Genomic DNA, 15513 nt, shown 5'->3' with positions numbered 1-15513 from the left:
CCATGAGAATTGTTCTTTGGATGCTCCAAACATCTCAGTTGAAATGGGTGGTGTGACTGGAAAAGAGAACATTTTTGACAGTTGATAATTCTGTGTACAAAATCACATATTAAGATACTCTTGGTGTTTGGCCCAAAGCCATCCAACTGGTTTTCATGCCTAAGGCAGGACTAGAACTCACACACACTGTCTCCCACTTTCTAGGCTGGTGCCTTCCCCACTAGACCAAACTAATTTAACTTTCAGTTTCAAGTGATTTTAATAAAAATTAAAGACAAGAGTATTAAATGACTGGCAGAGATTAATCTAATTGTATACGGTTTGACAAAAGACTGAGGATTAAACAGAAGATATTAAAAGATTTAGAGGAACGAAGCAGTTTGGCAGAACCAAATTTCAAATTATCTTTTCAAGCCAGTTGCCTAACCTGAATAACAGGCAGGATCCTGTTCCCTTAATGCTGTGTTCCTTCTGTGAAAGGGAGAAAGATTTCCAGATGATTTACGCAGATATCTTTGGCTTGACAGAAACATAAATAGGCAATTTATAGGAGATCATCTGATGAGCAGTATTTTAAAAGTATAGGGTAGAGGGGGGGAAATTAGCTCATATTTATCACCTCTTGCTTGGCTATTTATTTTTATGAAGATGAGAATGTAAAGAAATTTGATTGGTGAGAGATAAAAAAAATGCAGATTGCAAAAACTTGTCAATAGAGCAAAGATAAAATCATTTGAGACTCTACCCCGAGGGTCAGAATCACTGGCTAGTCCCAATATCTTCAAATTCTAAAAAGAAAGAAAGACAGCAGAACATTTAGGGATTTTAAAATGAAAACTTTATAAAACAAAACTCAGCACCCTTAAAGGGGCCTTATTTATAAGTTGTTGATGAAATATAACTCAGAAACCAAACCAGTTAAATGCTGTATGATTAAATGGCTGCAGAATTGAAACAAAACAATTGATATGCAACAATGGAAATTTCAGTGAAAGAAAAAAATTATATAAAATCTTCAGTGAATATCACATTTAGAGAAAACAGATGTGGTTGAACAATGGCATATCACTCCCATTGCTGATCTCAAGCAAATTCTTGGTTTACTGAGGAGCTGAAGAAATGTTTTCAACTCCCAAGCATTGGCACAATCTGACATTTGAGTCTAGCAATAGCAATAGCACTTAGACTTATTTACTGCTTCACAGTACTTTTCAGCTCTCTCTAAGCAGTTTACAGAGTCCACATGTTCTTCCCAACAATGTGGCTCCTCATTTTACTGACCTCGGAAGGATGGAAGGCTCAGTTAACCTTGACCTGGTCAGGATTGAACTCTTGGCAGTGGAAAGAGTCAACCTGCAATACTTCATTCTAACCACTGCACATCGTGGATGGGATGAACGGGGGGGAGAGAGAGAGAGAGAGAGAGAGAGAAGAATAGCACTTAGATTTATATACCGTTTCACGGTGCTTTCCAGCCCTCTCTAAGCGGTTTACAGAGTCAGCCTCTTGCCCCCAACAATCTGGGTCCACATTTTACCCACCTCGGAAAGATGGAAGGCTGAGTCCACCTTGAGCGGGTCAGGATTGAACTCCAAGCAGTGGGCAAAGTCAGACTGCAATACTGCATTCTAACCACTGCACATCATCTATTTGCTCTGCTCTACTCTACTCTACTCTACTCTACTCTACTCTACTCCACTCCACTCCACTCCACTCCACTCCACTCCACTCCATTCTATATTCTATTCTGTTCTGTTCTATTCAATTCTATTTTAACATTTGCTACAGCAGAACTGGTATCTTAGTAGCCAAACTGCTACTCTGCAATAGCATTGTGGTCTCCTGGCTCATGAAACAACATCATACACAAATAATTATAATAATAAATAATCATAACAGGAGTGTGGGTCAAGAGGCAAGTCTTCTCAGTAGCGTCTCCCAAGCTTTGAAACAGTTTTTCCTGGAGAAACCTCAACTTCCTAATCTTCTGGCATTTTGCAAAACATTCATGCTTGACATGTTTTGGGTTTTGCTTTTGGGAGGGAGGGAGGGAGGGGGAAAGGATCCCTCTCCTTATTATTGCTTTATTATATAAATGCACACCTTGCTTTTCAACTTGAAGAGCAAACATTGTCTGGCAGCAGCACAACCTGCCTTCTCTCAACTTGCAGCTCGACAAGGGATTGCCTTCCCCTCTCCAACTCTTGCCAACTTCGGTCTTTCAGATCCTCTCATCTGTATGCAGGCCCAAACACCTTCAAAGCCCTTTTATTCTTGGCACTTCCAGCCTTTAGAGATGCCGAAGCAGGCCCAGCCTTGCAAAAAATGTCATGAAAGCTGGAATAAACTTATGGCGTTGTCTGGCCAGTCTCTCTCTCTCCCTCTCTCTCTCTCTCTCTCTAACAAGCAGCGTGAAATTATGGGAGAAAACAAAAAAATGAGTAAAGATTAAAATGAAGAGAGGGAGACCACACTGGATCCAGCCAAAGAGAAAACTTCTTGTGTTGAAATCTGGGCGTGTTCCCATTTTTATACTCAGTAGAAGTATTTATACGTTGCTGTTTGGCTTGCTCTTAAAAGGGGATCTATCTTTTAAAAGTGCAACATTTAAAAGGCTGATAACCTTCTGGCTTATGTTTCATTTCTCGGAGCTTTGGGTGTCTTCTATACCCCTTGATTTAGAAAGTTCATGCAGAGTAAGGTCCTCCATTCAAAACAGATCTCTGAAATGTATTTGGATCGCCACATTTTACAGGAGTTGAAGTTTCAACTCTTATGCCATCCTAAGTTGCATTAACACAGGGATACAATCAAAATCAAGAGAGGTACTAACACCAGTTTGCAAACACCTAGAGTTTTGGTCACCACTCTATAAAAAGATGCTGAGACTCTAGAAAGAGTGCAGAGAAGAGCTACCAGAATGATGAGGGGACTGGAGACTCAAACATACATGCATGGCTAGTCTAGTGAAGAGTCTAGTCTAGTGAAGAGAAGGATCAGGGGAGACAGGATAGCAGGGTTCCAATATTTGGGGGGCTATCACAGAGAGGAGGAGGGGGTCAACTTATTTTCCCAGGCACCTGAAGGCCAGACAAGGAATAATGTATGGAAACTGATCAAGGAGAGATTCAACCTGGAAATAAGGAGGAATTTTCTGAGAACAATCAACCAATGGAACAGAAGTTGCCTTCGGAAGTTGTGGCAGCTTCATCACTGGAAGCTTTCAAGAAGAGACTGGTCGGAAATGGTGTAGGGTCTTGGTCTCAGGGAGTTGGACTAATGACCTCCAAGGTCCCCTTCCAACTCTGTTAATCTGTTCTAGCACTTGCCAAGGTTGCCAAATCAGGGGGAATGGATGGGGATCCTAGAGCAAGGATTCCTAACCTTGCACACTTTGGGAAGTGTGGACTTCAACTCCCAGAATTCCTCAGCCAGCAGGAGATGCAAGCTACAGCAATGGATGGATGCTGGCTGGAGAATTGGTTGATGAAACATTTAAAAACTCTAGGCTTCAACTCTCTGATTCAATGGATCACAATTCCCAATCCGGTGGGTCAGGAGATTTAGTTTGAATCTTGATTCATTTGTTTTGGAATTATTGAAAGTTTACCCAACCCAATTTTGGGGACAAATTTGACCTAGCTCAGCTGCCCAAGCTATACGTCTCCCACTGCTACTGTTGGAAATCTATAAAGTTAGAATTACATTTTTGACATTCCAACATTTTAGTTTTCAAACATAGTCTTTATCTTCTAGTTTAAGGAAAGAATGGAACTAATTTCAGATCTGGCATATTTATTTTGATTATCTTGTCTTATAAAAGAGAACATATATAATTCAGGGTTGAACTGTGGCATCCTTGGTTCTCTCTGAGCTTGGTTGTTTTCTTGCAAATGTTTCACTACCCAACCAGGTAACATCATCGGGCACTAGGTAATGAAATATCTTGCCTTATTTTACTGATTTCCCCCTGCAGTACTCAACTCAGCTGTTGGTGACAGTTAACATAAACAATGTATAATAAAATAATATATTGTGTCCAAATATAATGCAGTAATTGAAGAAAAGATCAGAAGTGGGTCAATTCAGTAACTAAATTATGGGTTTCTGGTGAATTATAAAATGTAAAATGGAGCTGAAATAAACAGAGAGCAAAGAAAGGGAATGTGATAGCAATTGTGTTGATTTTGATGCAAATGTGATGCTCTGCACAGTTCCTTCTGTTTTTGAGATATTAGGAATATCCAATATAGCGTTTTACAGATTAACAATAAAAAGACAAGCTCCTGTTGCAAGATGCTTACATCCAAAAATTCAGTCTAGAGCAGTAGCATAAAGGAGTTTCCATCTTATTTGAGAAAAAAATGAATGAAGATTTTAAAATTCTTCCAAAAACATCCTAAAAGGGCTTTGAGGAGAGACTTGAAAAGAAAAAGAAGAAATCAGTCCCTTTTTGTACATGGAGGAGAATATTGAATTCTTCCTTGGGCATTTCAAGAAATTCCTCCATATCTGAAGCAACTTTCCTATATGTTTTTTAAATTAATTTAATATCTATATTTTTAACAAAACAATCTTTAATCTTACAAAAAGAAAAGAAACCTTAAGATAGTAAGATTTTTGGTTTAACAAAGACCACAAAGGAAAGCTCATAAGGTGTTATGGGGGAGAGGTATAAAACGTAAATAATAATTCATCACATTTATTTGTTTTGTTCTGTCTTCCTTCAGCATTGCTAGAGATAAAAGTCATATTTTTATCCTAATCCCTCCTCTTCGCATTTTTGATTGACAGCTATCTAGACTGCTTAGATCGAATTGGAGCTGCCGATTACCAGCCCACAGAGCAAGACATCCTTCGAACCAGGGTCAAAACAACTGGCATTGTAGAAACCCATTTCACATTCAAAAACCTCCATTTCAGGTAAGAAGAATGCAGGTAGCATGAAAGAATCACCCTGACTGGGTAGATAATCAACATGGCTCTAGTCCTTTTCATTTACCAATGGGCAGGCTTTGGGGGTGTTGTGTTTGGTCTGCACTGCCACAAAATGGCTGCCATGGTAAGTGGGGCTTGACACAGGCTGGTTCAGTTGGTCATCACTATCACTCATCTACACTCTTCCTTTCTCTTCCCTCTTCCCTCCTCCCTTCTCTTCCCTTCATTTCACTTCACTTCACTTTCTCTTATCTTCCTTTCCTTTCCTTTCCTTCCCTTTCCTTCTTTCCTTTCCTTTTGTTTCCGTCTTTCTTTTCCTTTCCCTTCCCTCCCCTCTAACTTGCCTTACCTCCCCCCTCTTCCCCCCACATGCTCCAATGGAGTGTCTTATAGAGGAATCCAAAGTTTTGCCCAACCCTAGGAATTACCTACACAACTCCACAGAAAGTCGTTCTCAAACTTGAAGGGTGGAATAAAACCTGCACTGGATGTAGTTAGAGTGCAAAGAGACTAGAGCCGAAGGATTTTAAACAAACAAACAAACAAACAAACAAACAAACATATATTTCTATTTTACAAAGTCTCTGCATTTTTGTGCCTTTTCTGAAAACTGCCAGTACAAATTAAGCTGTGGAGTCTCAAAGCAATGCCCACTCAACAGAATTACTCTGTAATTCAGGAAAGTTCTTTAGGTTTCCTTCAGTTTCTGCAGAATTCTCTGCCACATATGAATGAGTCTATGAGTTTATGAATGAGTCCTTTCAGTTTTGGGAGGAAAGTTTGCAGAAATTGTTTTCCAGCACGTTATTCTGAGATATTATTTTACTTCTCAATCTACAGCTGAGGAAATCATCCAGCTGGCTTTGGGTCAGTTCTCCTATCCAGCAGCTTGAACCATTACACCAAACGGTCTCTCTGCTTTAAACCTTGTTACAAAAAGCTTTGAAAACTTCCTCTGATTTGGACATTTATTTCTTGAATGTTTTATGGAATATTTTATAAGAAACAAAAGTTCAAAATGTTCACAGCTTATGAAATAAGCCTTGAAATTATTTGGACCTCCTAGACTAAAGATATCAACCTCAAGTCAATCAAGAAATCTTTGATTTGGTCCCCAAAATGGCTTTTCCATTTTTAATCTAACAACAATGACAAAAATTTATCAAACTTATAGGCTGCCTAACTCCCAACAACTCCCAACATAATCATCCAAACAAAGAAATTGCAATAAAACCAACAAAGGAAAAGGGCAAGAGCAACAGAAGGCAAAATGAGTTGTACAGAATAAGCATATTAATTCTGTGAACTTTACTTTTGCTCCCTTTTGCATCCAGTTTTGGTCACCACACTATAAAAAAGATGCTGAGACTCTAGAAAGAGTGCAGAGAAGAGCAACCAGGATGATGAGGGGACTGGAGGCTAAAACATGCGATGAACAGTTGTAGGAACTGGGTATGGCTAGTCTAGTGAAGAGAAGGACCAGAGGAGACATGATAACATCTTCCAATATTTGAGGGTCTGCCAGAGAGGAAGGGGGTCAAGCTATTTTCCAAAGCACCTGAAGCCAGACAAGGAATAATGGGTGGAAACTGAACAAGGAGAAATTCAACGTGGAAATAAGGAGAAATTTTCTGACAGTGAGAACAAAAGTTGCCTTTAGAAGTTGTGGGAGCTTTATCGCTGGAGACTTTTAAGAAGAGATTGGCCTGCCATTTGTCAGAAATGGTATAGGGTCTCCTGCTTGGGCAGGGGGTTGGACTAGACGACCTACAAGCCCCATTTGATCATCTGTAATCCCTGTCTTATCCACATCTTTCTCCTTCCTACCTCTTTTTGAGAGCGCTGCCTTTGACCTGCCAACCAGAGCACAAGTGTCACTTGAAGTCACTTATACCCTTTTGTGCTAGGATGAAATGATGAAGAGTTTTCCTTGTTTCTTCTTAAGGCTGTTTGATGTTGGGGGTCAGAGATCGGAGCGTAAGAAGTGGATCCACTGTTTTGAGGATGTCACGGCAATCATTTTCTGTGTCGCGCTGAGTGGGTATGACCAGGTACTTCATGAAGATGAGACAACGGTAAGTTGTTCCCCAGTCAAAATAATCCCTGCCATGGCTCTTCGATTTCCTGTATTTTGTTCGTAGCCACCACGCCATCTTAAGCCCAAAGGATCCAACAATATTCTTTATTTTTCACATGTCTTCCTTTGATGCAATGGAGATCCCTTATTATCCAACCATAGTTGGGTTTAAGCCACTGCAATTGGTAGGATGGCCATAGCCCAGGTAATCAGTTCATTCACTCCTTACAGTAATTCAAGAATTTATCCAGAACTCTTATCCTCTCTCGTTGGTTGTATCTGACCAGGTATCCCTGATGAATAACAGTTTGTTTGTTTTTTTCAAAGAAAGGGTTTTAAAACAACCTAAAAAGTTTTATTGTTTATTCTTATCCGGCTGAGAGGGAAGGGGAGGAAGGCCTGAGAGATAAGTTGCTGTCCAGGGTGCTGACAGAATGAAAATGAAAGAACAGAACAGGTAGAAAAGAAAATATTTGAAACAAACTAATAGGAACAGATGCCAGGTTGTGCCTGTTTGCGAGAGTCGTCAAACTGTATTTTTCTCCCTTGTGCACATATATGAAAAGTCAACACCAGGTTCCTAAATTCTAGTGCGAATTGAAAAGCATAGAAATGGGCATATGTTGAAGAGATTGTCAATGGATAATCATTTATTAACGAACATTTCAAGGGGGCATACCCCCAATGACTCAGAATTATACATACAGAGATACACAGGCAAACCAGTATTAAACATGACACAGCAATACGCAACGGTGTGCATTATAATGGGAGGAAAACGTGGAGACATCTAACCAGAGGTGGGATTCAAAAATCCAAGCAACCGGTTCTCTGTCCAGTCGCTGGGTGGGCGTGGCCATGGTGGGTGTGGCCTGCTGGAACTTCCAGGAGGGCCGTTTTTCACCTTCCTCGGAGTCCAGAGGCTTCCCTCGGACCTCTGGGAGGGTGAAAATAGCCTCCCCCGGAGTCCGGAGGCCCTTTGGAAGTTGGAAACAGGCCCATTTCCGGACGTCTGGAACTGCCAAGAGGGCTGATTTTCACCCTTCCAGAGCTTCAGCGCTGACCCGACACTTACCTGCATCCAAAATGGGCCGTATGGAGACTCCTGGGAGTGGCAGGGTGGGGTGGGAAGGGCCATCCAGTCAGTTCAACTACCGGTTCAGTGAACCAGATGTAAATTTAACATCCGGTTCGTCCAAACTGGCTGAATCCCACCCCTGCATCTAACATCCCAGTTTTCTCTCCCACCGCCACCTTGATAATTAGTTCCAGGAACTCGTTTTGATCTTTCCACCAATTACAGTATGAGGACAGATTCCTGAATACTTTCCATAGATGGTGCTCTTTGTAAGGCATGCAGAGAGGGGAGGAGTGCATTAAGAAACAGGATAGTCAGGCAAATATTTAGTAAGATTTCACCCAAAGTTAACTTTCTATGAAGAGTTGGGCTTCAAAACTATTCTTATCCACACCCTGAAAGAAGCAAAGGGAGTCTATAAAGGTAGTCCTCGATTTACAACAGGTTGGTTAGTGACCATTCAAAGTTACAGCAGCACTGAAAAATGTGACTTATGACCGGTTTTCACATTTATGACCATTGTGGCATCCCCATAATCATGTGACCAAAATCCAGAGGCTTGGCAACTGGCTCATATTTATGATGGTCACTGCGTCCTGGGTCATGTGATCCCTGTCAGGATTCTGGCAGTTACTCCAATTAAATCATAAGCCTCAAGCCACACTCCCAAAACCTAAAAAGGATTTATTAGAAGTTAACATTCTATATCCGGCATTTACCTGGGCACAGCCAACTCTGAGATATGTAATTCACTGTCACCCTTGATCCTGCTTTCCCCCCCAGCCCTCTGGGTGTATCATCCAACGAAACACGTCATAGCCAAGAGTCATCAATCATGCTCTCCAATTAGATTTTTGCAGCGGCAGAAGCTTCAGTCATCTAATCAGCCTCTGAAGAAAATATGAATGGAATGTACTTTTGATTCCACACTGCTGCCTGCTCTTTGAAACTTCCCCCCTTCTTTCTGTTGTCAACTATAAAAGGTGTATACAAAATGTTTTATGAGTTGACAATCCCCTTTTGCGACCTTCTGTCAAGCAAAGTCAACCAGGAAGCCAGATTCACTTAACAACGTGTTACTAACTTAACAATTGCCGTGGTTCACTTAACAACTGTGGCAAGAAAGGTTGTAAAATGGGGCAAAGCTCACTTAGCAAATGTCTCACTTAACAGTACAAATTTGGGGCTCAATTGAAGTCATAAGTTGAGGACTATCTGTATTTATTTACTAATAAATATTCTTATTGGAGCTTCCGAGATATCCCCCTCACTCCCTCTTGATTCAAACACTAACAGCCAGCAAGACTGTCCCCAAGGTGCTTTTTCAAGAGGCAGCTGGCCTTCCTTTTTTTTTTCCTTGAAGATGTTTTGCTTCTCATCCAAGAAGCTTCTTACAGTTCTGACTGAATGGTGGAGAATGGAAGAACTGAAGAAGCTTCTTGATTGAGAAGTGAAAGATCTTCAAGGAAAAACAAATTCCAGTTGCCTTTGGAAAAGCACCTTTGAGTCAGCCATGATCCACTCTCAGTCTACGGATGACTGAGAATCTCCATACATAGCCAGCAAGAATGGGATTTTACAGGGACGGGGCAGGAGTAGGAATGTAAAGAATCATACAGAAGACATGTAAGAGTAAGGAATCCTTTGCCTTTAATGCTAGGTCTGAGAATTCAGGCGTAGCAACCTGTCCAGCAAAATTATCACATGAGGTTTCAAATCTGGCAACTTGTTTCCCAAAATAAAAGAACGCTATTTCTCCCAAATAGAGCAGAACCCTATGTGATATTAAGGGAAATATGTTGAACAATGATTTTTCTCTCCTTAATGAATTGGGTGGAGGGCAACGGGCATAAAACAGGAAAGGGGGAGAATGACAGATGGAGAATGTTATTACCTGAACCCCTTGTTATTTTATGTATTCGATTTATAAAAAAAATATTTATTTAATCCCTGTGAAATGCAATATTTGGAGTAAGGTGGTTGGGTCATGAAACCTTTGTCTGGAAATACTCAAATTTTGCCGAGAGAGAAGGCAGTATCTTTGTAATAACTGGTTCATATCAGAAGTTGCAAATTTAAAATTATTCAAGTTATGGATTACTGTATGTTGTTTCTCTGAATAAATGTATAGTGGAGTGTCAAGGAATTTTGAACTGGTGAAAACCTAGCCCTTCTGATCCTTCCTTCCTTCCTTTTCTTTATCTTTTCAGGCAGGAAAATTAATAAAATTTGGGTTGGGGCAGAGAAAAGACTTGCTTACCTCTTATAGATCCGTTGCTTTTTCTTTCTCAGTCACAATTCCTAAGCATGTACAGTACTTAAACTTTTGTACTTTTAATATTCCTCTAAATTATACAATTTACCAATGCCTTTTAACTATACACTCAAGAAACTATACACGCAAGTCCAAAATTTTCCAATTGATGTATCTCCCAGAACTATTGGAATAGCATGGCACGCCCTCAGCACATAGATCCTTCTTTCATGTACATAAAAATGTTGTTATCTTGATTCATCCTGGCATGAGATTTAAGAAGTTTCGGGACATTTCTAGAAGTTTCAAATGATAAAAATCAGACTGAAACTTGAGAACAAACAGCAAGTTGGACAGGGAAGGGAAAAGTTATTAAATAACTTTGTGATTCTTCTTCTTTCAACCTGTGCTTCCTCGTACCATAAATCTCTACCCCATGACTCTAGGTTTTGACATTGCAAGTGGAAACAAATACTTACCTGGAAAGTTAATTTTGGATGTTCCTTGAACTGGGTAGGTTTAAAAAGTCAACTGCCCCCTTTGCTTATAACTGAAGGGGTTTTAAGATTCAGCTGCCTGTTTCTAAGCTGGGAGGGTGGACAAAATTGGGTGGGTGAAGCTTGTTCTTTGATTTAAGAGGATGATTAATTTAGAGTCTTTGGATCTTAGAATTAAATGGATTAGATCAAGAAACAGGTAGCCAGCTTTATAGATGTTTGCGGCAGAGAAAAAAACTTACCTGGTTCTCAGCTGGGGAAAAGATTAAGCTGCGCTCCTCTGAAGTTGTTTTGTACCATTGTATTGTACCAGTTGCTTGTATGGCCTTCTGCATTGTATTGTTTCCATACTGTTATCTGTTTTCCTCTTTCAACTACTAAAGGGTAGGTGCTTAACTTGATTATTGAATTAACTTTCTTTCTGGAGGTGCACAATGCATTGGGCCCAGTTACTCAACCTGGGCAGATCATGGCTGATCCACTTCATGAAACCTTTAAAAACATAACTCTGTTTGAATCAACAAAGGGATGAGGGTTCCTTTTATAGAGTTACACCATTTTATACCTGTGCAAACACCAGAGATTCATCTAATTCCACCTGGATGTTGTGTAAAAAGACATGGAAAACGTAGCTATGCTCTCAAGCTTTGGAGCTGAGTGATGGTTGAGCTCCTGTGAAGTGGGTTTTATTGTTCTTTAAAGTCTTTCTGGGTACTTATTATATGCTTCTTTTTAAATTTTCCTATGTTTTTGATCTAAATTGAAAGATGAGTGAATGAATAAATGAATGAATGATTAACCCAATATGCTGAACCATCAAAAAAATTAACCAAACTGAAAAATAAGCAAGCATAGTGTACTGTGCAAATAAAACTGTAGTGTTTTAACTGGCCTGGTTAGGGATGTTGTCTGAACTGTCTCTACGCTGTAATATTTTAAAGCAAAACAGTAATCTGGGAAAAATGACTTTCACACAATAGTTAGGAAATTTGATTTGGTTTGATTGGACCATGGGATGGACTGGTGGGTACAGGGGATAGATCTTTGATTTTCTTTTGGGAAGGGAAAACCCAGAACTCTCAGATTCGGCTTTTCCCAGATGTGCCAATATGACAACTGTAATAAAATGGAACTTTGAGAAAATGCTTGTCTCAGAGTTTATTGGTTTGGAGTTGGTTAGTTGGAACACTGACACAGGGTATATTCAACAGATATGTAGATTTGTGCTTTAGTCTGGCAAGATTCTTGCGTAGAGGTGAGCAACAATAAAGAAACCATTCTGACTAACTCCTCATGTTGTTCTCGGTTCCTTGCATCTACCCATTTTAAAATTACTGAGACTAGGAAACACTGGTCTAGCCGGATGTCTTCCAAATATATTTACAGAGGTTATATTCATTCAATTTGATGTGTCTATAAAACCATACATTGTAGAGTAGAACGCTGTGAGTTTAGAAATGGGCACCCTTTAGAATTCACAGAAATCAAATAGGTGACGAGGCCAATGTGCAAATGACATAGATGGTGTGGTTTGTCTCTTAGTGTCATGATATAAAGAGTTTCTCTTCCTGTCAATCAACTCTGTGCTCTGCCCATCTGAAAATGCCAGGCTAGTCAAAAGCAAGCAAGACGTTTAAGCTGTTTTTGTCCTATGAGAATGTTCTCCAGAAGTTAATTTTGAGTTGGACCCATGCTCTGAAAGAATTGAAATTTACTAATTAACGGAGGGTCCATTTGCCCAGACTTGGGACAGACTAAGAATGACACATTGGCCTAAATTAAGACTATCTAAATGGTCATCCAGGAGCTTTCAAAAGAATCTTGAACTGTGGTGGTAGATGAGAGCTCATTAACTTTCCTCTGCCACACCATCTATGTGGCTATAAAAAGTGGAAGAGATGAATAGCTTTGTACAGGAGTTGTTTTTTAACGTTTTACCTCCCGAATCTCTTTCTGCCGTTCCTCCGTTTAACTGAATAATTTGGGCACATTTCTCACAACACGTCATTAATTCACATTAATCCAGTCTTCCAGTTCTCACCATTGACTCTTTTTTGGAGCAGACAATGAGTTTCCCCTGCTTTCTTTTGTAGGGGGGAAATGCCCCCATTTCTGACCTCTTCACTCCCATTTCAAGGTCCTTCCCATTTTGATGAACCTCTAGGCGGGCTTTGAAGATACCTCATGTTCGCTGGAACTTGATTTGAAAATCCATGCTTTGATGGTTGTGTTGAAAAGTCCTGGTTGATTGTTTTTTTTCACAGAGGGGAGAGGGGTTGATGTTACCTCAGGAACCTTCCACAGATCTTCCCATCACTTGAAAATATCTCTCTTTTTATGTCTATCCTCTTTGTTTGGTTAATTGCAATTTGTACCAAGCCGCATTCAGCAGGAACTACGGCACCTGACATGGTGCCCCCCCCCAACAAGACCAAAACAAAGACTACCTCTCAGGTCTAATATCTGCTTTGCTTCTCGATAACCCATTATGGCTCTCTGGGTTGGCTTCTACCTCCGTTACGGCTGCTCCTTTCTGCTATTCCATTTCCACCTTGGGCCTCTCGCTTCCAACTCCAGCAGGCTTCCTCACCGTCACTTTCCCTGGGCCGACTGATCTTATCTAACAGAACAAAGGCAAAAATAATGAGGTTTTGAGAGACCCCCTTCCAATTTGGCAGGTATGAAGCTTCTCTTGAACTGAGAAAAACCATCGAGTTGAAAGCAGCTGAAGGACAGGACACTCCCAGGCTGATTTTGCTGTGAACCATATACCCTGTATCTTGTCACTCCTTAATTAACGCATCAATTCTGGTTTTGGCTAACAATCACTTATCCACGTATTGTTATTTCATGCATGCGTTCAAACTGAAATTCACATTCCTCTCATTCTTGCATTTGAATTTGTGGGCCTTGTTATTATTATTTTCCCATTATTGGAAAACTCCAAATTACAATCTCATCTAATCTTTCCGCTTGAGGCATGAACTAAACTTAATCAATCTATAAATATTCGCATTATTCGTAGGTATGGTCTTCCTAGTTCCTTGCCCTTCCTTTTCCCTTCTTTTTTTTCTTTTCTTTCATCCTTGGTTTCTTTTGTGCTATGATTTTGAGCAAACCCCACCTTCCAAAAAGTATCAGTTCAAGGATGCTGATATTAAACCAACCAACTAACAAATGTTAAATGAAATAACAAAAAGGCCCCAAAATCACACAGCAAGATTATTGTCCTGAAGAGCCTTCTCCCTCTTAGACTGCTTTCAACTCTGGATTAATTCAAGGGTGACATCCAGCCATCCTTGGTTAATGTCTACAGTCAAATACTGTCCCACGCAATCAATGATCCTACGGTCAACATTTTTACTGATCTGTTCTAACAAATCTGCATGATTTGCTTCCGGCTTCAATTTGCAGCCTGTAAGGGCAATAACGGTTCCTTCCTCCACTCAGCTATCGAAATGCATGTGCATGGTGATTTTATCTGAGATGGAATCCTGTTTATTTATTTATTTTTAAATATTATTCAAAATCATAAAGCTTTATTAAAAGAAAAACAAAGCCACACATGCTTCGGTGCTGTTAACCGAAGCTCACATCTATACCAATGGCGTATCCTTGGCTGTGTTTCATGCAACACACTTAACTGTTGTTGAGTAGACCCACTTCCTGGGTTCACACAACAAATCAAACTCTACCCCCAATCAAAAGGATTTGGTGAATTCAACAAGCGAAGCCGTAAAAAGAAAAACTGACCATGGTTAAAACTGATCAAACTGACTTTCTTCTGTAGATGGTTCTTTAAGTGTGTTGTGCAAACCCAGTTGTCATATACATACACATATTTTTTTTCCCGTGTTTAAATATGGGCTGTGTTGCACTCATCGTTGTCTGCTTCCTTTTGAGTTTCTTTCTTTCTTAATTTTAGATGCTTCCCTACATGTTGAAGGTGGCTTTGTAACCATCCTGGCCTGACATGCTATCTCTTTTATGTTACAGAATCGCATGCATGAATCATTGAAGCTGTTTGATAGTATCTGTAACAATAAATGGTTCACAGATACCTCCATCATCCTGTTCCTCAATAAGAAGGACATCTTTGAAGAGAAGATTAAGAAATCCCCCTTAATTATCTGCTTTCCAGATTATACAGGTAAATAAAACACATCCTTTCATTTAAAAAAAAAAAAGATAAATAAATATATACAGAAAGAGTGTTTTGTGACTCAAAATGTTTGCCCTTTGTTGAGGCAAACATTCCCAAACTATGGTCCACAAATAGACCAGATGTTGTATTAAAATTGTGTTTGAAAGGGCTAGGGAAACATTAAGAATATCTAAATATGGCCTTAGAGTTGATTAAATCACAATCAGATAATAAACTCAGAGATAGTTTTGAAGAGGTTCAGATTACAAAGAAGAACTTGGCAATAAGTCCAACGTGTGCGTAACATGGATGCTGTTGGTACCTAACACCTTTCTTTGAAAAAAAGCATTAGCTAAGGAGACGTTCTTTTCCTCATCCTAACCTAGACTCCATGCTTTGGTTGCAGAACAGGAAAATTTATTAAGCATTTTGCTATCATCACCAACAACAGTGGACTAAAGGAATTGCATCAGTTTCTTTCTTTATAGTTCTGTGCTCCTCTGAATTTTTATTCAGGAGAGCACA

At 39.8% G+C, this 15513-nt stretch overlaps 1 protein-coding gene across 2 annotated transcripts in view; it reads left to right on the top strand.

Moving 5' to 3' along the window:
- GNAO1 (G protein subunit alpha o1) overlaps positions 1-15513 on the top strand; it is a 213336-nt gene that overhangs the window by 178048 nt on the left and 19775 nt on the right. Inside the window, exons 5-7 of one of the 2 annotated variants that reach the window (XM_026672093.2) lie at positions 4795-4923; positions 6884-7013; positions 14841-14994. In XM_026672093.2, coding sequence (XP_026527878.1) covers positions 4795-4923; positions 6884-7013; positions 14841-14994 — 413 coding nt within the window. The remainder of the gene's footprint in view (positions 1-4794; positions 4924-6883; positions 7014-14840; positions 14995-15513) is intronic. The other variant, XM_087971687.1, reaches the window with a different exon arrangement.

Source organism: Notechis scutatus, chromosome 9, assembly GCF_049901735.1.
Source record: "Notechis scutatus isolate UNSWTSFEM ecotype Mainland chromosome 9, rNotScu1.2, whole genome shotgun sequence".
Taxonomy (NCBI): Eukaryota; Metazoa; Chordata; class Lepidosauria; order Squamata; family Elapidae; genus Notechis; species Notechis scutatus.
Note: the sequence above shows the minus strand (reverse complement) of the source record. Positions and strands in the feature narration are given on the sequence as shown.